Source organism: Cheilinus undulatus, linkage group 14 (assembly GCF_018320785.1).
Source record: "Cheilinus undulatus linkage group 14, ASM1832078v1, whole genome shotgun sequence".
Taxonomy (NCBI): domain Eukaryota; kingdom Metazoa; phylum Chordata; class Actinopteri; order Labriformes; family Labridae; genus Cheilinus; species Cheilinus undulatus.
In genome coordinates this window covers 19,667,726-19,693,783 of record NC_054878.1, presented here as the reverse complement: position 1 = coordinate 19,693,783, position 26,058 = coordinate 19,667,726, and the positions used below count along the sequence as shown (strand labels likewise).

At 39.4% G+C, this 26,058-nt stretch overlaps 1 protein-coding gene across 1 annotated transcript in view; it reads left to right on the top strand.

Moving 5' to 3' along the window:
* The window catches only part of LOC121521302 (MAM domain-containing glycosylphosphatidylinositol anchor protein 2-like), a 326,586-nt gene that overhangs the window by 173,968 nt on the left and 126,560 nt on the right, over positions 1-26,058 (top strand). Inside the window, exons 7-8 of the mRNA XM_041805191.1 lie at positions 18,504-18,595; positions 18,698-18,935. Of these exons, the coding sequence (XP_041661125.1) occupies positions 18,504-18,595; positions 18,698-18,935 (330 nt within the window). The remainder of the gene's footprint in view (positions 1-18,503; positions 18,596-18,697; positions 18,936-26,058) is intronic.

Genomic DNA, 26,058 nt, shown 5'->3' with positions numbered 1-26,058 from the left:
ATCAATTTTTGGATGCTAAAAAGCAGACTGTGGCTTCAGAAATATGTCAAAACAATCAGTTTATGTAATGTTTGTATTCTGCCCAGCAACCAGCTGTAAAGAATCAAACCATAAAGCCCATGATGCATCCTGTTGTTGGAGCGGTTTCTCCATTGTTTGCTCATGCTTTTGCAGTATGTCTGTGGCACATTGTCACACTAAGGCCTCCTCTCTGAGTGTCACGTTGCATGAAAACACGCTTACAGCGTAGTCGCATATTAAAGGGGCTGGCTGGGTGGGTGGCTGGGCTGGAACGAGGGTGTGCTAAATTTCCACCTTGAGCAAGAAATTTCCATCGCCACGGAGGATGTTGGATGTTTGAAAATAGAAACAAAGTGATGCTTATCTCCTTTGATTTCAGCCTCACTTCCTGTGTTGCTATTTTTTTTTTATCAGAGCCGAGCATTGAATCAGGATGAAGGGGGGAATTTTCCTGCGTTTCCAACATTGGAAGGGGACTTAGCCAAAGTTACAAAGGCTTTTACAAAAATCCAACCATTTTTTTTCCTTAAGAACTGAGTTAGATTTAAGACATGTATCAAGAAAAACCTTTTTAGTTCAAAAACCTACATGATTTTCTTAACCCCAAATAGCCATATCCACGTATATCAGCTTTAACACTGCTGCACATTCTCATAGTAGAGGACCAGGCTGTGTTAACACCAATTCAGACTGTCTGTCAGACAGTTCTAGTCCTCTTTACACCTCCTGTCATCTGGTTTGAGATTGCACTTAGAAAAATGAACCTTCGAAGTCCAAATGAAGTGTGAAGTGGAGAAGGTGAGTCTGTAGTGCCCATGGTGAATAGGGTCCTCTTAGCCTTTCACTTTTGCCTTTTGGCATGCAGATGACACATGAATGCAATCACTTTCAAATGGATTAATACAGCAAAAGCCTTAGACTAGCAATCATGAGTGTGATTAATCAAATATTTCAGTCACAGCTATTGCACAAAGGTACATCTTCCTTATACCGTCATTGTGTCTTAGTTAAATCATGACATATTAAAGATAAAGCAATTCTTTGCAATTAATTTATGTCAGCATTTGCAGTGTATGGCCACCATAATTGTTTCCCTTTCAATGAAGTACAGCTGCACACTGGCAACTTTTTTCCTGATGTAGTGCTTTGAAGTGAGGAAAAAATGAATATTGAAAGAGGATAAGCTAGGCTGGAGGCTAGAGCACAGGCAGACCTTTAGTTGCTCTTTGTTTGCGTGTGGATGTTTGTGTGAAAGAGAGAGGCAACATGAGGACAGACTGCCTCTGTCTATTTGTGTGCATATGAAGCAGCAACCTCCAGTGTTGAAAATGAAACTAATGTGGACATGCAGGAAAGTGTCCATTTGAGGGTGTCCATTGAATGCCAATGAATCCACATTAGGCCTCACATTGAAATGCTTGCTTATAGAAATGAACATTTACAGCCTTGTTCCTCTTTCAGGTTAATTCTTTATTGTTGAATACTGCACACTGGAAGAGTCCTTTAATAAATGATTCGGTTTTGCTCAGTTGGAGCAGACGCCATACAGAGAGGTTATAGTTGTTAACAAACTAGTTGCAGGATCCATCTCTGATCCCAGCACTGCTTAGTGCAGTGGTTCTCAACTGGTTGGACATGAGGACCCACCTCCACCTCCTTAAGAGGAGTCACAAGCCAAATTGTTTAAAATGTTCAACCGCTTAGATGTATTTAATTTTTTTTGCACAATTGGACCATAAATAGAGCATAAGAGATGGGACAAAAGAAATAAGCACATCCTTAAAGAAGGACAAGTATGCATGCATTTATTTTATTTTATTTTTCCCCAAAACAGCATGGAAATTTGGCAATTTCTCTTGTAATGTCATAATTATCTTAGGAAAACCACATTTGTCATCCAGGAAAAGCAGATGAATAAGAGGAAATCTTGAGAAAAAGACTGGAATTTATATGCCATTATAAGAAAAACTGAAAAAATATATGTATGTCTCTTTATGTCCCTTTATGACTTTTACACATCAGAAGCTCTTTGCCACATACATTTTTTTTTCTGACACTCATTTGTGACTCGCTGGGAACAGCTTAGCAATCCATTTTTGGGTCCCGACCCACCAGTTGAGAACCACTGGTTTAGTGCATGTCCCTCACTCTCTCTAACCATTTTCCTGTCTCTATTCTCATGTCCCATCATGCCTTTTTTTGGTTTTGCTTTGACTGGGTGCACCCTTGACCACTGGATCTGTTTCTGAAGGGTAGTAAAGCAGAACGCTCCTCTGAGCAGCTGAAGAACTATGAGTTCACACAGGAATCACCAGGTCACCCAATAACTAGTCTAATGTAAGTTTAACATTAACAGACAACATGTAGCCTAATGTGTAGACTTAAATATTCTGAGGTTCCTTTTGACATTATTCTGGGATTTTTTAGCTTCTGTTCTATGAGACTGAACAGTAAAAGGTCACTTAAAAATCCAAACCAGCTATTTAAGCTCTATTTTTCTGAGCTTATAGAACACATTTCTAGTTTTGAGTAAACAGTACTCAATCATTATAAGTAGGCTATTGTTATCTTACTCAAATTATTTGACAACCTTAATCTGCAGAGTTTCCCCAAAACCTCTGGGTATAAGACACTTTTTCACCATGAGTGAAGTTTTTGATTCAGTTAGACAAGTTCCTCCTGTGGGAGCAGCTGAACTCTATGGTAGTGCACTTTCTGGATCGAATGCACCTTTCGTTCTTTCCCTGTGAGACTGAAGAGTTAAAATGTAAGAAGTAAATTGTGTTAACGTTTGGCACCATGAGTGAAGTTACTGACTCATTTAGACAAGTCCAGACAAGTAACAATGAGCTACCATATTACACAATGGGTGGTGGTATACCAGACATAATGGAAGAGGACTTCCTGGTGCAATAAACACATTTCAGTTGTTGTCACTCATAGTCACTCAAGTTTTCCTACCATGAGTGTCATAGATGTTCAAGATTAAAGCATGTGATACAAATAAGGGAAAATTGCAGTGTGTGAAGAGCATGTACAGTGCTTGACAAATTTATTTGACCACCTGTCATATTTGTCTCAAAGACCATCCAGCATCATGAAGTGCTTTAATGCGGACTCTTTCATTTTCAGTGAGCTCTCCACATTTTACCATTTTGAACAGGAATGAGGGATTTCAAACTGAATTCACCCAAATTTGAGCTGGCTCACTGGGCTTCTCTGAGAAGTCAGAAATGAATCAAGCATAACATTCAACCACTAAAACTATTTTTTCTCTTCAGGAATGCAAGTAAATAACTATAATTTGACATATTAATCAAGACATATTAATGTGCTTTACTATTTTTTCAGTTTTTTTGTAAATCAGTAAATTTGAAAATTCATGGATAACAATAATAATTATAATTTTTCAAAATAAATATCATTTGGGTTAAAGAGCTTCTACATATTGGTGTATTAACCATTTCAGAAACATAAAAAATGATTTTTGTAATTACCAATGCTGTTAATTTAAGGCAGCTGTGGCATAAACCTTACTTTGGTTAGGGTTAGGTTGGTCTAATAAATTTGTTAAGCACTGTAACCATATGAACAGTACTGAGAAGTGTTGTCTTGATTTGGATTTTAACAGATTGTGTTGGAAAGTCTCCACAGTGTAGTTTTACTTAGAAATGTCAACTTAATGTAAACAAGTAAAATTGTGCTGATAAGTACTTGCTGATAACAAATACTGCTGTTTTAGTTACTATTTTCTTATCTACTCAGCTGCCTCCAATGTTTTATTACCTCATCAGGGGCTACTCAAAAAAAAATTCCACTACTTAAAAGTTTAGAAGTTATCAGATTTGAAAACTTGTTCGGTTTTACAGTGTACCATGAGTACATTAGGAAATATATATATGTTATATACAGTTGGGAGTCTGTGTATTTGTGTTGTATTTTGAAACTAACCACATTCTTGACCTGCCATAAATGTACTGACGCATTGTGGCAATAGGCCCTGCTTCAGTTAGAATTGGTGTGTATGTCCAGTGAACTGGAATGTTTTGGAACACTTTGCAGATGGTTACGTGGAATTTGAGGCTAACACTGTGACCGCACATGGAATGCAAGTGAGCATTAGCAACAATATCAGCTTGATAACACTGATTTATATTGTAGTATCCTGATAGCATGCAAGTGATGAATCGTGATAATGCACAGTCTTGTTTCCGTCACCCCTGTCTGTTTTCCTCTCTGTAATTTAAGTTAAAATGGACAAGGATCAAGGAAAGAGGGGCATTGCAAGGCATCAGGAGTGTGGAACAGGAATACTTCCTTGATTGTCCTTAACTTACCTCACTTAGCAAAGCTTGTTAGCTTGATTTACAAAGTGAGGTTGTTGTGCATTGGTAATGTCCATATCCATGTTTACAATGCTGGCCAGTATGCTCTGACCTGTGTCAACATGTGCCATACTGTTTACAAGGGGAAAACTGAAATTTACATGGCAGAGAATTCAATATTCAATGAGTGCAGTGTGGACAGTAAGCTTGCAATGCTGCACGCTCTGATGTAGTATCTGACACATGCATGGGTTCAGCCTACCTTAGCTCCAAATTTGCCTTTTATTATATAGACAAACAAAAATTAGGATGTCCAATGTTCTGACTGCCACTGTTCAGCTCCATAATACCTCTGTGGAATTCAATGTGCTGTGTCACAGTGACTACAGTCTATGGTGCTTACATGACCAATTACTACTTTAGTATTCTTTTGCCCGTTGATCAGATTTGAAAAATATGTTGACTGATAGTCAGAGCAGCCTTCAGATAAGCTCTTAAAAATACACGGCCTAAAAATGACCATGGAGAGATTGCATGGCCATGGAGAATTTGAGCGGAAATGTTAAGAATTACAAACTAGGTGAAAATGCTGGTCACCTGTCTGTGCAAATTTATTGATATGCATGTGCATATGCAGCACATCTACATCAAATATCAACAGATTTGCTTCTGCTACTTTGAGTCTATTCTGCATGTTTTGCAGGGTCACTCTGTGGCCTCATCACTGCCTATCTCAGTTCTCCCCCCTCTGCTCCAGTCCTTGAGAAGCCCTCTCAAACTGCTGCTGCCAAAGGGGGGTTGTGTGTATGTAAACACACATCTCTCCCCAGCAGATGGTGGTTTCCCTCGCCATACTGTCCCACCAGCCAGACTGCGTTCCAGGGCTTGGCCATCTCCGTAGCCGGACCAGCAGGCTGCTGGCACCACATCTCCCCACTGACCAGATCCATTTTATGGATTGGGGGTACGCAACACGTCTTCAAACACAGGTCAATACCCTGATTCCCTCGGCCACTTGAGTACATTCTGTTCTCCACAAACTCACCAGTTTGTGATGTATATCTGCTGCGACAATGCAAAGATACTCTGTGCTGGTTCTTCTGCAGCTCAAATATGAGTAGGCAGCTCTCAAACGGAGAGCTGGTGAATGGAGACAGAGCTGTCTGTTGATGGTTTAGAAACAAGCTGGCCTGGCATTTTTGTTCCCACATCTCCTCACAAACACACTGTGCATGTGTCGCCTGTCTTTTACGCTATGCAACATCTCCTTCTTCTATGTGATGCCCAGGAACGAGCATCGCTGTAGCTATCAAAGATTCTGAATCAATCGCTGCCGTGTCGCCGTCGGATTTTCTCGACAAATCCACAAGGAGCTCCTGACAAATTCAGGTGTGAAACTTTCATGCCCGAGACATCCATCATTCCAACCTGGTAACGTAGACACAAATTATTCTGAGTGCACAGATTCAAGCTTACAGCACAAAGTGAAACACACAGGCTACCAAACACACTTTGTTACTTTGATTGGAGGCTTGCTGTTATTTATAGAGAAGCAAAAAATGCAATCTTTTTCAGCGTGCGCTCCCCGCTGTTTATATTTAGACTGTTTGGTGTGGAGAAAACAATCATGACGGGTCTTGTAAAAACCTGGCTGTCAGCATGTGAATCAACATGTGAATGACCCTTATCAAATTTGCTCTGGAATAAATTCTGCTCCAAACCTGAATACATTTCCATTCATGAATGCCAGATTTAATGGCTGGATGGCCAGAACTGGCACAGACAGGCCACTCTCTTTGGCTGCAGCCCTGAGGACTGTCTGTGTACATATGTGCTTGGTTTTGTTTGTGCATTCAGCACCCGTGTGTGCATGTGAAGCCTTTTCAACATAAATTAAAGCCGGAGGTCAGCCTGAAGGTTGAAAGGCGCCGTTTAGGACTGATTTCCCACCAAAGAACGGACGTTTGTGCACTTGTGAGTAAGGTTTTTGTGATACTGTAAAAGTGCTGATGCATGGAGAATGTGTTGGCAGTGGCACTAATGTGGAGAAACGTGGGGTGATAACAGGGAAAAATGAAAGGTGTTTTGGATGACCACACAAAACGTGAGCATGTGACCAAATGAGTGTTAACCATCAGCTTGCTGTCCTTTTTTCTACTGTATTCACCATCCAGATGAAAGGATATTAAAGTTTCATATCAGATTATTATGACATAAACTATCACAGGTATCAGTGTTAACACTGTATTGCTATAATTTGTAGAAACATTTTCAAGAATCACTGATTCATTACTTCAAATCATTTAATCAAGTTAGATATTAAAAACACTGAAATCAATTTAGCAGTAAATGGACTATACACTTTTTGATTATATAAACATGGAAATAAAGAGTAAACATGAAAACCTTATCAGATGTGCAGTGCCTATAAAAAGCATTTGCCCACTTGGACTTTTAACCTTCTATTGATTTTAAAGATCAACCCTGTTCAATATAATTTGGTTTTCTGATAAAAAAAAAATATATATATTCCAAAAGGTCCACCAGTAAAAGATTTGTGTGAGAGTGGCAAAGAGAAATCCATTATCGAGTGGAAGAAAGTACTCTGGTCCGATGAGACTAAAATTATGCTTTTTGGCCATTGGACAAGATGTTGTGTTAGGCAGACACCAAACTCTGCACATCACCACAAACACACCATCTATGAAGCACAGTGCATCCCCACAGCATCATGCTGTGGGGATGCTTCTCAGCAGCTGGCCCTGGAGGGCTTGTAAAGTTGGAAGGTAAAATGAATGGGGCATTTCTGGAGGAAAATCATATTCAGTCTGCAGGAGAATTACAGCTTGAGAGAAGATTTATTTTCCAGCAAGATAATGACCTGAGGCAAACAGCAAAAGCTACACAGAAATAGTTTAAACACAACAAAATAAATGTTCTGGAGTCAAAACCCAGACCTTAATTCAAACGAGAATTTGTGGCAGGACTTGAAAAACACTGTTCAGACCCTATTCCTCTGCAGCTTAAGAACTTGAGCAGTTTTGCGACAAAGAAAGGAGTAAAATTGCATTGTCCAGATGTGCAAGCCTGATTAAGACCTATCCACACAGACTCAGTGCTGTGGGCAGCCAAAGGTGCATTTATTAAATACTGACTTGAAGGGGGCTAATATTCATGTAGTCATTTATTTTACTTTATAAATTCTATTTAACTGACATGACTTTGTAGAAATCTGTTTTCACTTTGACATCTAAGCGCTTTTGAAATATTGTATTTTTTGGTCAAAAAAGTTAAGTTATGATTACCATAATTGTTTTATTAATCCATAAAAGGCTAAAACATACAAGGTGAGAGTCCTTAATATAGGGACTGTCCATTAATAGAGTTGCTTTGTTGTTAAGTTTTTTTTTTTTTTTTTTAATTTGATAGAACACTAAAGCACCCAAAGTTACCAATATAAAAAAAGTATTTTCATTTCAAAGCTTTTATCAATGTGGGTCCTTATCAATAGCCTACCTATTCAGTTGATTGGTGGAAAGTCAAAAAGACAGTGGTGGCTGGTGCATTTTACTCTAGGGGGGGCTACAACAAAATCCCAATGTGATATGTTATGTATGTAAGGTATGTCAAAAGATGTTACTACACCATGTGTTAAGTCATATTAATATGACTTTTTTATATCTGCATTTGTTTGGTTGGTGAATAAATAGTATATATATATATATATAATATAATGTTATATATAATATATAATTTAATATACTGTATAAGATGGCTATCATTAAGGGTCATCAGCAGCCACAAGTAACTAACTCTTATCACAGCCAACTTAAATTTTAAACTTATCAAACATTATCAACTCAATACATGACAATATCATGTTAAAGTGCTAGCTGAATATTTATTCTAAATATGGATATTTGCAAAAGACATGAGGCGCAAGTAGTCACTGCTTCAATAGTGACTGGTTGGGTAAAAAGTATAAATGCCAGACTTTTATAAAAATGTTTAAACACACAATACTATTATTTATTGATTTACTTACTATTAGTCATTAGCCATCAGTGTATTTTCTCCCTCTGTCACAGCTTTGTTGCTTCATCCTGATATCCGGCCAGTCAGGTCCAGGCTCTTAAATTCTAAGTTTCTCCTCCAATGTCCTCCTCTCAAAAGACCATATATTATATAGACTCATTACACACAGAGTGAAGTATTTCAAGCCTTTATTTCTTGAAATGTTGATGATTATGGCTTACAGATAAGAAAACCCAAAATTCAGTGACTCAAAAAATTAGTATATTACATAAGATCAATTAAAAAAAGGATATTTTCAACAGAAATGTCAGGCTTCTGAAAAGTATGTTCATTTCTATGCCTTCAATACTTGGTTAGGCCTCTTTTGTATGAATTACTGCATCAATGCGGCGTGGCATGGAGGCGATCAGCCTGTGGCACTGCTCAGGTGTAATGGAAGCCCAGGTTGCTTTGATAGTGGCCTTCAGGTCATTTGCATTGTTGGGTCTGGTGTCTCTCATCTTCATCTTCGTCTTGACAATACCCCATAGATTCTCGATGGGGTTCAGGTCAGGCCAGTTTGCTGGCCAATCAAGCACAGTAACACCATGGTCATTGAACCAGCTTTTGGTACCTTTGGCAGTGTGGGCAGGTGCCAAGTCCTGCTGAAAAATGAAATCAGCATCTCCATGGTGCTTGTCAGCAGAAGGAAGCATGAAGTGCTCTAAAATGTCCTGGTATGGCTACGTTTACTGTGGACTTCAGAAAACACAGTGGACCAACACCAGCAGATGCCATGGCAGCCCAAATCATCACTGACTGTGGAAACTTCACACTGGACTTCAAGCAACGTGGATTCTGGTCCTCTCCACTCTTCCTCCAGACTCTGGGACCTTGATTTCCAAATGATATGCAAAATTTACTTTCATCTGAAAAGAGCACTTTGGACCGCTGAGCAACAGTCCAGTTATTTTTCTCCACAGCCCAGGTAAGGCGCTTCTGACGTTGTCTCTGGTTCAGGAGTGGATTGACATGAGGAATGCCACATTTGTAGCCCATGTCTAGGATTGGTCTGTGCGTAGTGGTTCTTGATGCGCTGACTCTAGCTTCAGTCCACTCCTTGTGAAGCTCCCCCAAATTCTTGAATGGATTTTGCTTGATAATCCTCTCAAGGCTGCGGTTCTCCCTTATGCTGGTGTACCTTTTCCTACCACACTTTTTCCTTCCACTCAGCTTTCGATGAATATGCTTGGATACAGCACTCTGTGAACAACCTTCTTTAGCAATGACCTTTTGTGGCTTACCCTCCTTGTGGAGTGTGTCAATGACTGTCTTCTGGACATCTGTGGAGTCTGCAGTCCTCCCCATGGTTGTGTAGCCTTCTGACCCAGACAGAGACCATTTACAGGCTCAGGAAACCTTTGCAGGTGTTTTGAGTTAATTAGCTGATTAAGGTGTGACACCATGACTTTCCAATATTGACCTTTCTTACAATATTCTAATTTTTTGAGAAACTGAATTTTGGGTTTTCTTATCTGTAAGCCATAATCATCAACATTTCAAGAAATAAAGTCTTGAAATACTAAATATAATAATACTTATAATGAGTCTATATAATATATGGTTTTCACTTTCAGAAGAGTGACAAAAAATATTGAACTTTTTCATGATATTCTAATTTTTTGAGATGCACTAGTATATTAATGACATTACATTTACTTTAAAATAATTTTGTTACTTTTAATTTAGTTCTTGCATTACTGCAAATCATCCAACTACCTGCAAAACAGGAACAAAGAGAAAACAAATCAAGCATTGCTTTTATCAGGTGTACACAGCAACACTCTCTGAATTGTTGAATGGCACATTAACTTGAGTCCATGGAGGAGGGAGCAGACAATGGTGGAGCAGTTCAATTAAGGACAAATATCCTGCACTGTCTCTGTCTGCTTTACTGTAGCTCCAGTACTGTGAGAAAGCTCACTGTAGTGAAATGCCTCACCTCACATGCATTTTTACAGTTATTAATGTAAACTGTCTCAAATTATCTTGCCTTACAATTGTGGAATTTTATCATGGTAATTATTAATACTGGTATTGATAATGTCTGTAGTTCAACCTTGAGCAGAACAGATGAGACGGAAGACAGTGGCAGTCAGAGCGACATCCATCTGGTTTGGAGAAATGAGTTCAGCTTCACTTGCTGATTTTTCTCTGCAGGAATGAATGGAGAGCGTGGTGTGATGCCTGCTGAGAGAGACACACATGCAGGACTGACTAGGAATGAGATGGACTGACGGGTAGGCACGGAGATAATAATTCAAACCAGACAAAGAACCAAAGAAAAACACTATTTTTTTTTGCAGTTTTGCTACTCACATAACCAACGCTACTGGGTCTTTGTCATTATGTGTGTTCATACGTGCGTGTCACAGTCAGTATGTCAGGGTTGTGTGTACTTTTGCCCTGCTTAGAAGCTCCCTTGAGGTGGTATTGTAATCCTGCCGTGCGACATGAGCTCTCTGTAGAAGAAGGCCTCTACCAGGGCTTTTCTCTTTGTGTGATTATCTGTGCTTTTCATGTACAGGCCACCCATTATTCCCACAGGCTATTAAAGCTATGGAGAATCATGCTGGCTGGCTGCAGGCAGAGGCACTTCAGTTAAAAAAAGGGGGACATTGAAGCAGTGTAATGTGTACTGTAATGATCCAAAAAAATGCTTTAAATATCCACTGCATCACTATTGAACAGCATGCAATCTCCCGGGCAAATAGGATCCAGGAGACATGAAATGCTAATGTAAGCACGAGCAGAACCTCCATTTCTGCTCTTCATATTACCATAAAAAAGGGGAGCTTCTGTCCTGTAAGTGCCACTACAGTAAATGTTTTTCTCCTTGGCATGTTGCCACAGTCGAGCTTCAATGAGAGGAAACTCTGATGGTGATAAAAGGAAACCAGCTTCCGAGGTCTATCAATAATTCATGCAGATTTTGCTTGTGTGTATGTTCACTTGTGTTTCGTGCCCCAGCAACTGACACCCAGTGCTGAACTTTCTATACTATTGCCTGAGATGTGTGCTAACAAGATGTGGTGTGTTTGAAATGAATCCCACTTAATCCTGATACAGTACAAACAGTGAAAAAGGTCATACACTTTATAATTTTCTGTATTTTTGTTGTCTCTGGTGTCTCAAGTTACTTCATTTCCTGTTTTTCTTAACAAGTCTAAACATCTCCTTAAAGCTAGCTGATAGTGGTAAGCATGAGAGATTGACACTTTTCCAAAACTTTTAACTTTACTATATACACATGAAGCCTGTTGCTCATGAATCCAAAGCAGGCAATGTTTGCTTTGTTATTAAACAGTAGTCACATTGCATGACGTGAAATGTTAGTCATTTGAACTGAAGCACATCATGCAGCCATGCAGCTTTACCCTTGGCCTTAACAAAAGGGCCTAAAGGTAGCCCTGGGGCTTTCCTTCCTTTTTAGTGTGCACAATGTTGTTGTTAGGTTTTAAATACAGCTAAATTGACAACCTACCCTGTAAAGTGAAATCCAAAATTTGCCAAATCTATCAGCCTCAGTGACCTACGTGTGGATCATTTAAAGTATCATAACAGAGAGATTTCATTCAGATTTTCATTCAGGACATCCACAGTACAACCGGGGTTTTGTCAATCCTCATTATTGCCTGATGGTGCCCCCAGGTGGCTTACTTGCCACATCCACAACTTCAGCCACAGTCTTTGGGCCAAACACGCTTAAGTTCTGCACAGAACTGTACCTGCATGTCAAACTGTCAAACCTGCACTGGTGTAATGTGATCTACAGGAATATGAGTTTAAAAATAAGGTAATTCTTCTTACTGTAAGTAGATCAGCGATGAGAAATGATACCTTTCAGGCTATTAATTACCACAGGTATTGAGTGCAGCATTAGCAAAGTAAAGCACAATTAAACCATCAACAGTTTTTAAAATGTTTAAACTTATCTTAATTCATTTTTGTGTGAAATGTTTGTTGGTGATTTTGGGCTCTAAAGTAGTCTGTAGCTGTTTAAAGGCTTCCTCTAAAGTGAACTTGCAGAACAGAGCTTGCCATGTTGTGCAACATAAAATCACATACATAACATTAAGGCCCATCTGCTTCTTATTCTTTGATACCATATGATAGTAGTTGTGGGTTATTATCTTCATATTTCCTCTTAATGATGAGGTGGAAGGGCATACAGGAGCTATTATGCATACAGAGAAAAAGAGGGAAAAAGTTAATGGAGGATCATGTGATCCTCTGTCCTGATGTACTTTAGTTTACCTGTGAGTTTTAGAAATAATGTTTCTTTAAATCACTTCCACCACCCAATAATCAACGTTATTTAGTTATTTTATTAGGCTGGACACACTTTGTTAAAGGATTGAATGAAACACTTGCAGAGATGGTTTCTCTGCTCACTGTGTGAGGTGTGGGTTTTTAAACAGCAGTAATACTGTATACCCCTGGTACAATTTGAGAACTGTTTGACGGTGTTAAAAAAAAAAAAAAGTACCACTGTGATCCAAATCTGCATTGCCCAGACCAGAAATATGCGAATGAATGTTAAGCAGGAGGAGAAGTGCACTTGCTAATTGCTAATGGCATATTAACTGTTAGTAGTAGGCAGCTTGCTTGAAATACTGTTAGTCTATGGTAGGCAGTACCTCAAGGTGTGGCTTTTAACATAGTCTATTTAACTTGATAGATTGGAGATGAAGAGATACATCCCCCCCCATACTCAGAGATGAACATGTTCTTCTAGAAAGAAATGAAAGCTCAAATGTAGGAGTGTAAGCTCTGTCAAACTTTAAAAATGTACATTTCTGTTCATTAAAGAGCTAATTTACTAAATTAGATAGTGTGTGCCCCCTACTTACAGTTCAGCAGCTCATCCATATAAACAGACTCACTGACTCCTACTGTACAGAAGTGCTGCTTTAAGATATTAATGATGTTTTGAAAAGTTATGTAACAATTGTTGGGGACTTCCAGCTCCAGTGTAAATGGGAAAGTTCTGTTCCCTGGTGGAGCCCTCTTTAAAGATTTATGTGACTTTTGCAAAGAATTGCTTCTCACAAAATGTGGCAGTAAGAGTGACAGTGTTACAATACCCGATAAAGTCTCCCAACTCTGCATTTCTCACCTCCTTCACTCCACACAAACCCTTTTTAATCCAGTTTTCAGATATTCTCCCATGCATAAGGGAGCAAGCACCACTTGAGTTACCGCAGCTGTCCTGCAAAATCCACTACAACCAGGTGAAGGAATGCCCACTTATCTCTCTCGTACATGAATGTAGTCGATTTACAGGAATGCCTACTCCCTATTCAATATTTATGGGTTGGAAAAAAAAGGCAGGAAAAGGACATCTGAATGTAGAGGAGGCAGGGAGAGAGGGGACCGATTGTGAAATATGCATGAGTGCACACATGCAGGCGCTGGCGATTGTGACGTGGGACTGCAGCTCTGAGAGAAACAAGGGATGGCTGAGTCACCACAAGAAGTGTGGGAAAGTAGAAAAGTGACCATCATGATTAAATCAGACATTTCTTCTCCCTATGTGACTACCAGTTTGAAACTGTGGAATCTAAATTTAAATCTGTGTGCAAGAGAGGGAAGCCATTGATTTTGGAATCAAAATGTAACTTTTTCACCTTGCAGAACTTACTTTTTGGCGTAAACCCACTTTTCTTCCTAGAATTTCCTGCAAAAATATCCTGAATAAGATGTTTTCACAACATGAAGTGAGAGAGAGGTTTTGCAGATATTCTTGCACTCTGATGATTTTGTTTTTTAAAATGGTGTTGGCTCTGATGCTTGCAGCTGAAACATCTGATGAGTGTGATAATACAGCAAGTCTCCTTGGTGTGCTCATATTATCATAGATATTAAAAAGTGGAGCACAGGCACTCAGGTCAGAGTGGACTTTAATCTGTTGTTCCCTTATTTCAGTAATCACTTTCAAACTTTTTAATCAGAAAAGTGCTCGTACATTGAGAATACTTTTTCCTTTTTAATTATTTTGTCATACTCTGTTCAGATTTAGTTACATTCCATGTGGAATGAGATCAGTGCACACTTCATTTTGCTATTATTACAATATGAACACCTGTGTTGAGTTGTTCTTTTAACTTGTAGACTTGAGGAGCCAAAGTTTTAATCACCAGTTTTTATTGTTTTTGACTACAGTAGTTCATCTAGTGTTACATATGTAACCAAACTCTCTGGGTTTGTCTAGCCAAATAAACTCTAAATTAAAGAAATAATAAAGAGTAAGAAAATAATAAGAAGTGCGCAGATAGAGATATAATTTCACTGGCTTTACTAGCCAGGTTACAGCAGCAACAACTGCTTTCTGGGAGCTGGACAGATCTCAATGAACTTGTTGTCAAAAGAGTAAAAAATGCAGGACATCAGCCTTCTTCAGGAAAGGTGATGTCTGGAAGCACTTTGAAAATATTGGCATAGGCAGCCATCTATGGTACACTTGGATATCTTACAAGTATTCAAGGTGGATATATGATATATGCTGCCAATATACAGCCCGTATGTCAGCTATAAATATGAGAAGAAATGTTCACACCTTCCAGTACCACTTTCCAAGCAAATATCTGATGATTATGATACCATGCTGGTAATATTATGCATCTTTATGAAAATGTGCATATTGAATTAGTTCAATTACTATAATTATTACTATTTATATTTTTGGCTGAACAATCTTCATGGCAGGGGGCAAGAATAAAGCATGCAATTAATCACGATTAAAAAATGTTAGTGCACTAATTGTGAATCATAGGATGATGATGATGGTGATGATGGAGAACAAGCAGGGACAGAGAGAAAAATGAGCATTATGGAGGAAAGAAAGCAGGGACAGAGATCAAGATGAGGAGGATGCAGGAGAAGAAAGCAGGGACATAGAGCAAGATGAGGAGAATGCAGGAGAAGAAAGCAGAGACAGAGAGCCAGATGAGGAGGATGATGGAGGAGGAGAAGCAGGGGCAGAGAGCAAGATGAGGAGGAAAGAAGAGAAGAAAGCTGGGACAGGGAGCAAGATGAGGAGGATGATGGAGGAGGAGAGGCAGGGGCATAGAGCAAGATGAGGAGGATGCAGGAGAAGAAACCAGGGACGGAGAGCAAGATGAGGATAATGGAGGAGAAGAAAGCAGGGATAGAGAGCCAGATGAGCTATATTATGGAGGAGAAGAAAGCTGGGACAGGGAGAAAGGTGGGGAGGATGGTGGAGGAGAAAGCAGGGATAGAGAGCAAGATAAGGCTAATATAACTAAGGTGAAGGAAATAACAAGTAAATTTGTGAGAGTGCTGAAATTCATGCAAATTGTGATCCTTACCATATCATAGGGGATTCTGTAATAAAGACATGACCAACTCTACAAGACTTGTATACAGTAACTTTTGTCTATGAAGAACTATAAGGGCAGTGGAGAATTATTTATACATATATAGTCTTCACTTTTTCCAAGAGAGTTAAACTATTTATTTGTCCTTGCCTGGCTGAGCAAAACATTTAAAGCAGAAAAACAAGTAAAAACAAGCTGAAGAGAGCGACTCTTGTTTGTCTGAAGAAAACTTCATTAACAGGATGAAACCTGAGAGGTAAAGCTGTCCTGAAGAGTTATAAAAGGCAGGTTATTTCAGAGTTTCTTAAGTTGATAGAAGAGCACACTTGAGCTGGAGGAATGTAAGAAGAGGAAAGCAGTTAATCCAAATGTTTATCCGCTGTCACCTGTGACAGGACAATGACTTTGAATGGGAATACGTCTGCGTGTGTGTGGTTGGGTGTGAGATAATACTTTCTTAAGAAGCAGTTTCCAATTCTGCTGAGCATGTCTCTGGAACACAAAAGCCTTTTCAAACTGTCAAGATAGAAGTACAAATCTGTTCCTTGCTCTCTGTGACATGTATGATTGATTGAAATGTCTGTTTCCTATAGATATGCTTGCTGGATGGACTCTATATTGTCTCATTAAAGCTTAAAGCCTAAAGGAAATTGAATCTTAGGGTGTATGTAGTAGATATATGCTGTGGCAGAGATGGAACTAAATTGTAAAAAAAAAAACAAAAAAAAACATGGCTTGTATGTAATGATTTGTATTATTTCCACACCTCTAAAGGTCACAGATACACACTGCAAACTGTTTTATGGTTAATTGGCAGTTTTCATGCTAGAATTATTGAATTTCATACATGTGTGATCGGCAGTGGTTTGCAAAAAAAAAAACAACACAGAAGTGTTTGAGTATGCTCTGCAGTGTTTGTGCCGGTTTGTGACTGTTGACATGATTGTAATATTTGTATCTGACACGCGTCTTAAATAGGATTCGCCGCCCGCCGACGCTGATTTCAAACCCGAAGCAGGAAGATCATGTCAAGGAGGCGCATGTCACCCGTCGCTCACCTCAAAGTCATGAAAGCTCGGCAGGCATCACAGTGTTTTGCACATTCAATTTCCTGTGTTTAAATCTGACACGCAGGTTTTGTTTTCGTTTTCCCTTTACCAAACTGAATATGATAATGTCACTTGGGAATTGCTAGATGAAAAGATTTCCATGGTGCCGTCAGCTTTTTTTATTTTTTCGCTGAGGAGATGAATTGAACAGTAGAGGCGCGGGGTTTGGAACCGATACAGCATGCATTATAATGAAATCATCTTCTTTTTTCTGTGCACAGAAGCTCGGCTTTGAAAATGGAGTTTGCAAACCAAATTGGATTAGCAATGGTGGATATTTTGTTAGGTATCTCTCCAATTTCACAGTGTGTGTTTGCATGTAAGTTTGTGCCAGTGTGTATGTGTGTGTGAACTTGGTTGATGGATTCTTCACTCCGTAGCTATCAATTTTAATGTGGGTTCAAAGCTCTAGTCTTCAAAACAAACATACGATTCTTCTTTGTGTGTTACGTTCTCTGTTTGACCCTTTAGCTGCATCAAAAGCTCAGCTTCACTTCCTGTTGCAGAAGAACAGTTACAGCTGTCAGAAACGCTTTTACTCTGAAGGTTCAGGTGGATTTCACAGCTCTGCTGCTAAACTGATACTTAATTCTACACTAAAGAAATATTTTCATCTGTAGCTATGATACAGTCAGGTCTCTCTGTGCATTTGGAAAATGCGTGAAGGTGATACAGTTAACGAACTAAAGCCACAATTCCGAAAAAGGTGGGGCACTGTGTTGAAACTAACTGAAAATAGAATGCAATGATTTGCAAATCTCATAATCTATATTTTACCGTTTCATAAAACATATTAGGGCCAAGTTTACCATTGTGTACCACCCCTTTGTCTTTTAGCAACAGTCTTTAAAATTCTGGGAAGTAGGAAGACAATCTGCTGGAGTTTTGGTAGAAGAACATTGTCCTACTTTTCTCTCATGTAGGATTCTAGCTGCTCAACACTCTTGGGTCTTCTTTGCTGGATTTTTTGTTCTATGAAATATTTTCTGTTGGTGAAAGGTCTGGACTGCACCTGGACTCTTCTACTGTGAAGCCATGCTGTTGTGATGGATGTGGTATGTGGTATGGTTTTGCATTGTCTTGCTGAAATATGCAAGGTCTTTCCTGAAAGAGGTATCTGGAAGGGAGCACATGTTGCCCTAAAACCTCTACTACCCAGCATTGACAGTGTCTTTCCAGATGTTTAAGCTGCTCACGACAAAGGCACTAATGCAACTCTATAGCATCAGAGATGTAGGCTTTTGAACTGTGCACTGATAACACACTGGATTGTCCCTCTCCTATTTATATAAAAAATAAAATTTTGATTCCACCAACCACAGAACAGTTTTCCATTTTCGGTTGAAGGGGAAAGCTGCGCTCCTCATCCATGTAGACTGTCAGTGGAGGCTAAGCCCAAGCTCAAAAGTTGTTCAATAGTTTAAAAAATGCAGCACATCTCGAAATCCAAGTTATGGTGGACAAAACAGTAATATTTCACTAGTTTATTTGGCTCTCATCACACAAGCTTACGCGTTTCGGCACAAGGTTAGGTTTTACTTTTGACAGCAAGAGCAACTTTACTCTGACTTTTCTCCTCTGTCAGCGGTACCAATGAAATTGTATTCCTAATCAAATGTACTTCTTCTTTACAGCTTTGAAAAAGGGCCGGTTCTGGATCACTCCAGACCCGTACCACAATGACGACAACATCCAGATTGGCCGTGAAGTCAAGATTTCTTGTCAGGTAAAACCAAACAGACGCAGAGATTTATATCCACCTATGATAACAATGAAGTTAAAAGTTTCCCTTCATGCAACACTGACAACAAAATGCTGAATGTCTTAGGTGGAGGCGACCCCACCAGAGGAGCTGACATTCAGCTGGCTGAAGAACGGTCGTGCCCTGAGGAGCTCCGAGCGGATGGTCATCACTCAGACAGACCCTGACATCTCCCCCGGGACCACCAACCTGGACATCATTGACCTCAAGTTCACCGACTTTGGCACGTACACCTGTGTGGCAGCGCTGAAGGGCGGAGGCATCCCTGAGATCAGCATCGACGTGAACATCTCGTCCACAACTGGTGAGCCTCACACCCCTTTGTGTCAGAGTCGCATCTCAACACCCCCCTCGCATATTCAACAAGAACGCAGACATAAACATAGACACCTTAATCCTGTTTTAGTCAAATGATTGTGCTTTAAAAAGGAAATTAACCATGCCTGTTGAAAAAGCAAAGAAAATGTGGCAGTGGTTCTTGAACTCTTGGTGAGGGCCATTTTTAACGACAGCATGTCTGGGTTTTTTTCAGTCCCATGAGAATCTTTAGATTGAAGTCTAATCATAACGGATATATAGGTTGCAGTATAAATAGGGGTTCAAGCTATTCATCATCATAAATTGTAAAATTATATGATAAGTACTGTGGATGAAAGTAGAGCAAGCCTGTCTAGAAACATTTAGAACTGACAGTAAGGTTCAGCTTGACTCAGGAGGGAAGACACGTACGTATTTGTTAACATTAAAGTTGAAAATGTTTGAACAACTTTAGCAGATGTAAAATTTAGGCCACAAAATGTAAAGTCCTTTGCACACCAGACGATTTTTTTGGTGCATTTAATTTGCACCTATTATTTTCTTTAACCTTAAGACAGTAAATGCAAGCTCCAAGATGATCAACGTGATTTTACGAAGTCCAGACCAGGGGTTGACTTTTCCTTCTGATGAGCACACATCTGATTAATCAGAATGCATATTTAGGCCAATGGGGAGAGATTTTTGAGTCAAATACAACAGAGGAGAAAAAAAACGCTCCCTCTCCATAACACTGTGTGATTTTTTTTCCCCTTTTTATATCATCATTTGTTCCAGCCAATGCTAAGTTCAGTCCTATAGTTTCACAGCAACATCTCTGATTGGTTGATCCTGCCTTTAGTTTCGCATCCCACCACCACCTATGAATTAAACTTTTGTTTTCCAACAAGAAATGGCAAACATGGGAAAAGAAGATACGCATATGATCATAAAGACATAAGCATGTTCAGTAAATTATAGGCCTTATTTTAAGAAAAAACGTGGTTCATTGACAATCTCTGAGAAATGAACTATATTATCCACAACCCTAGAATGTCAGTAATGTTTCTGATTGGTGGAACCTTGAATTTTGGTGTTGGGTACACAAGTGATGTTAATGGTCTTGGAAAAAGCAGGCAGTAACTGTTGAGCTCTTTGGTGATGATGGCACCACATATGCCACTTCAGCCAGTACAAATAAAAAAAAAAAAAAAAAAAAAAAAAAACATCCAGTTGCAGTAGACAGTTTCAACCTGTAGAGGGCAGTTGCTGTGTATATTTTACAAGACAGTCTACAAAAAGTCTGTTTACAGGAAAAAGCTTGCCCTTCATGAAAACACTTGTAACGCAGCTAACATAGCTAAGTCTTAAGCTAATAAAGCTACAATACCTACGCAAGCTACATAGCTAAAGATAACGTCCCTTCTTTATTTACATAAGCTATGTAGCTAAAGCTTACAAAGCTATGTTAACTATTAGCTACGTTATGTTGTAGTTAATATAGCTATGTCAGCTTTAGCTACATTTGCTAAAGCTCACATTGGTTTTGTCAAAAGCTAGAGTAGCTACATTGGCTTATATAGAAACGTTAACTATGTAGCTAGTGTAGCTATGTGCGCTTTAGTTAAAGATGGCGAAGATAAAGCAGGCTATCATGTGCATAGCTACTTCTTAAATTGATCTATATATAATTAAACCCTGGATTTGACCTCTGACCTTTTCTTCTGTTTTATTTATGAGATTTTCCATAGTCTGTAATGTTTGCAATGTTGTTATTTCATGAATGTAACTGCTAGACGTTGGATGAAAAGAGACAAGAGTTTTGGCTTATCTTTTATTCTACCGTATCTATCTTCTCCAGTGAATTATGCAAGTAAAACTGCACACTTCATAGCCCAATAGGCTTTTTTAATTTTAGGATTTACATATTTAGAAAATTGCATCACTCCTGATTTGAATTAACCTTGAAAAGCTGCTGGATTGGCCAAATTTAATGTCTTGTCATCAGGCAGATCCATCTTGCAAAACTTCTTGCTGAAACACTCATTCCCACCAGAGAATTACCAGACCAATCAGCATCATTTAAAGAGAACGAGGCAGTAGTTAGGGTGTGGTTTAGGGCGTGGTAACAACAAACTACACTAAAAGCTTTTCTTGGTGTGAAAGAGGTTTTTTTGCTCCTCTCCCAACCAGCTCCAGCATGAGTTGGATAACAAGTGCCTGCTGACCTCCTTGGTAGTTTATTCCCTGGGACTGAACTGATTAACTCCATATATTTGGTTGCTCAGATTAGCCCATTAAGAATGTGACAGACAGGAACTTTATCCAGTTACCCCCTGTGAACTTTTTCTAAAATGTTCTGCCCTCCCCAATCACCATCTATGGGCTGTTGTCCAGATGGATGTGAAATATATAAATCCATGCCATTGATATCTGAAACAAGTCAGTCTGGTGTGTTTTAGGTTTGATGTGAATTAAAAGGCACATCTAACTTGTTTTGTGAGCCATTTATTTCCATTATCCTTGGTGTGCAAAGGCCTTCAGTGTTAACAATTTGAACAGTACTTTGACCATGTTTTAAGCAACAAAAAACATATATTCCTCCCTTTTCACCTAGATCCATGAAAAAACACACATTTTCCGATTTTGTGAGTAGTATAAAGATACGTTTTACTCAGTCTCTCAAAGGTTTGCTCACAATTGGTTCTGACAATCCTGCATCCCAGCACAATGGAAGTAGAATTAAGTTTGGTGTGTCATGTTTGTGTTAGTTCTGCCGTTTTGTCGCCTTCTGAAAAAGTTTCAGGGGAAAATATAATAGAAAGTTTGAAATAAATAGCAGCAGCAACATAATTGGCATTGGCAGATTTCTTTGGAAGACTTTGTTTTTGTATTTGTAAGTTGCACAAACAAAACTCTTTACTGGCATTGTGCTGAAGTTGAAGATTAAGTCTTAAGACCTTAAAAACTGAAAGTTTCAAGACTCAGTGTGTGCAGACACAGAAACTATCTAAAGATTTCAGTGTGCTTGATGTAGGCGAACCAGCTCTTCAAGTGGCTGGCCTTCTTCACAAGAGTCTGAAGCTTGTATACCTTTTTTTTTCATTGTGCTCCCTCTCTGATTAATCTGCCCAAGACTGTCAAATGTTCAAGAACCACTGTTTTGTAAGTGTAGTTTAGCATTTAGAATCTAAATTAGAGCACAAACACAACTGCTTTGCAGAGATTTGGACTCCTGTAAACCAAAGCCGACTCCATCAGTCCAACTAATCAGAGACTAAACATCCATCGTCCTCTCATCTAATTGGCTGCTTCCACCATTGGTCCGACTAACATTTGCATACATGTTTACAGCATGTTAATAACACAACATACCAGTCCACTGTGTCTAATGAGCTGCATCATCGTAGTTTCAATCATAGCATGATGACAAATTGTATTTACAGCAGATGTCTGCTGTGTCTTTTAGATACTCCACAGCTCTATTGTTCATCTATTGTATTAAAAATGGCAAGACGTAGGTGCTTAAAATTAGTTCTTATCTTAAAAAGAATAATGAAAGGACAAATCTGCTGTCAAACGTCAGTTCTTCTGTCTATTGTTTTAGATTTTAACATCAGTCATCCAGCCTCCTGTCAGATTTTGGAAGAAAGAAGTCATCAGTGGAAACAAAAGAGAGCCTGATTTTTGAAGATTGCTACGTGGCACATTTAGAACGGTTAACAATATGTTTTGTACTACTCACTATCTGCAGGCTCTGTTATGATGATAAATGCCAGAACTCCTCCCTTCTTTATGTGTTCTCTTCATTTTAAGTGCAGAAATGTGTGGAAATGCTCTTTAATGACCTTGCAAAGTTGGTCATGGTCCTTCATGAGAGGTTTGAATGATTTGTCCTTTAATAGGATGAATGATGATTTCCAGATCTTTCACATGAGGTATTCCTGCAGGTTTTCTGATTGCAGATGACTGCTCTCACTTTGGATATTCCCCACTGTGTTTGGTGCTGACAGCAGACTTTCTAGAACTTGTGATTGGGTTGATGGCAAGCGTTTTCTTCCCCTTTATTGCTCCAACATCACCTGGCATATTCCTGCACCTTTAGCTCTTCGAACAGTCTTGTTTCCCCATCAGCACACACACCTCGCTGCCACTCACAAGGCAAACATGAAAGCAGCGCGTCGACCTTGGGTGCATAATTATTGTTAGATAATCCTTTGATAATCCCGGTGCTATAAAACAGTGGGATCAAATGCACCTGCCAAGTTTGTTTCCTCATTATCTTTTAAGTAGTGCAGTCTCTTCTTTTGGAGTGCCAGGGCGATGCCGATGCATTAACACAGAACCTCTAAAGTGGAGGAAAAAATCTCCGACTGAGGAAATAAGCGAGGAAATGGCTGACTCCTGTGTGATCAGAAGGAATGAAAGGTTTCCTAAAGGCTCAGATGTGATTGCTTTTTAAGCTTTCATTGTTCCAGTCATATGGGTGGGTATGAAATAATATGAAAGTGTTGCATTGTCAAAGAGCTCTTCCTGTCATTGGGCATAATATATTGAATTTTGCCTCTGTCTGTTAAAACTCCTGCTGCTTTACCAAGATGTGACTGGGCTGGGGGTGCAATGTGTGGAGTTATTTCTGTCTATTTTATGCCACAAATCAAGACAGCATTGTCACCGAGAAGCACCGAGAAGCACCATATACAGTGCCTATAAAAAGTTTTCACCTCCTTGGATGTTTTACCATTTTATTGTATTTATAAATGAATCATGGTTAATATAATTTGGCTTTTATTACGGAAAAAAAATAAAACCAAACTCTTTAATGTCACAGTGAAACCGAATCTCTCCAGAGTGATGCCAATTAGATAAAATATTTAAGTAAAAGAAGTGACTGCATAGATATTCATCCCCTTTAGAGTGAAGGCACTCTGAGTGCAGTGACTGTGTCTCATGTAGTTGTAGTAGAAAGACACCTGTGTCTGGCAGGTCCAGTCACTGGTTAATCGGTATTCATGGATACCATTACACCCTGAAGACAAAAGGACACCCCAAGCAACTCAGAGAAAAGGTTATGAAAATTAAAAGTCAGGAGATGGGTACAAAAGTTACAAGCTTCAGCAGCTGAGATGAGAGAGACTCTGCATATAACAACTGTTGCACAGGTTCTTCACCAATCAAACCTAAAGAAAACTCAGATTAAATCTGGACTAGAGTTCACCAGAAGGTATGTGGAGACTCCATGGTCAAGTGGAAGAAAGTTCTTTGGTCTGATAAGACCAAAACAGTGTTTTTTGGCCATCAGACAAGATCCTATGTTTGGCGGTCCCCACTTACGTCATCAAAACACACCATCCCCACTGTGAAGCATGGTGATGGCAGCATCATGCTTTATAGGCACTGTAGTAACTGTGCACGAAAGTGTCCTGTGTCTCTGACTCGCTGCGTATGCCTGCAGCTTGTTTTTGTGGAAAATAAACCCTGTTTTTATACTTTCTAAAGAAAGAGAGAAGCCAAGCTGCAATGAGATGACTTAATAAAAAGCATTTAGGGGAGATTATGCTGCAAGTCTGCCAGGATCTGAGCGAGGGAAGAGGTTGGAGAGCAATCTAACCTCAAAGTTCAGGAGCTCCTTGGCTGTTCCAGGTTCTGGATACCAAATCTGAGTTTAGCCTCAGCCTGTGACAAGTCTATATTAAAGAGAATAATACCAGCGTCTATTCTTTCAACAGATTTCAACAGCAAGGTTGATATCTCCTGTTTGGAAGAGCTGAAGTTGCATTTACTATCATGAAACACTCATTAAATAGGCTCCGTATTTTCTAATCTCAGAGATTTATGTTTATTTATGAGCATGGCCAGGAAACGAGGACAGACTTCCCCTTTGGATACAGTCACAATTAAAAACCCACATGACACAGGAACAGCTGGAAAGAGTTACAAGCAAGAGTGTAAAACACGCCATAAACTTATAACAGGAACTAGCTTATTAATCCTCTGATTAGTCCGTCTGCTGTGGGCGTGTCTTCCTGGATTATTGTGTAATTATTGACATTCTAACAGCGGCGGCTCTGAAATGTTGTCTGACTTCAGACTGGCACTACCTCTGGGACTATCTCAGAGATAAAATTTTAATAGCATGTGGAGTTATTACAGATGGAGTCCTGACATTTAAAGCCAGTCTTGGCCACGAAGCTGATACCCGCTTTGCTCTCTCACTGTATTATAATTACTATAAACATGGGGTTCTAACAACTTGGTTGTCCTTTAAAGAGGCGAGAAAAGTCTCTGTTGATACTTCTTAGTGGCGGCACACGACAGAAGCTCTGTCGCAGCCTGATTGATGATCACAAAGTATTAGGGTTGAAAGTCACCTCTCTCTTTTAGTGAGGGAGATAAATCCTTCCTTGATGAGTCGCTCAATTAGCATCCCGCTCACACCTGAAACTCTGGCAACGCCCTGCGTTTCTGTCAATCTCAGGAATCACTGCAGTTAATGAATTAAGCAAATCAATTAAGTGCTCAGTTGATTAAAAAATGAGCCTGTTTAATAAACACAATTGAACAAGCTCTTTTTCTTCCCAAAGGAGTTTGAGTCATCTTTAGCATGCAGATTTTCTCATCTCCATCTCTCCTCTTTGTTTTTGACTCTGATTCGTCATGAGCTGCCATCATCCCTGTGACACGTGGCTATTTTAACAGCATGACCACTGGCTGTGGATTGCTCAGATCTGCTTGTTTCTGGAACAAATTCAGTGACCCTGGTTTAAACAAACCTGGTCTGCCTCCTGACTCACCTGCAGGGTGCAAAGGTTCAACTGCTGTTAGCTCGCTGTGGGAGGAAACAGGTTGTTTGCTGCTTTTTACCCTCCTTGTTTGGACATGAGGAGCTCTCACAGAGTGTGGTCCTTTATTGATGTTGGTCAGATGCCCATTTTCTTTCAGTGCTTGTGTGTGTTTGTGAACAAACATGAAGGAATATTAAAACATAAAATTTAAGCATGGCCTCATACCTTTGCAGACTGTCTGCCTTAGCTTTTTGAAATATTACAGTTTCATATCAGGGTTTATAAGATAAGCAAAGGGTAATTATGTGTGTTTTGATTGACTTTCTGCAAAGCTAAACCTCCATGAGG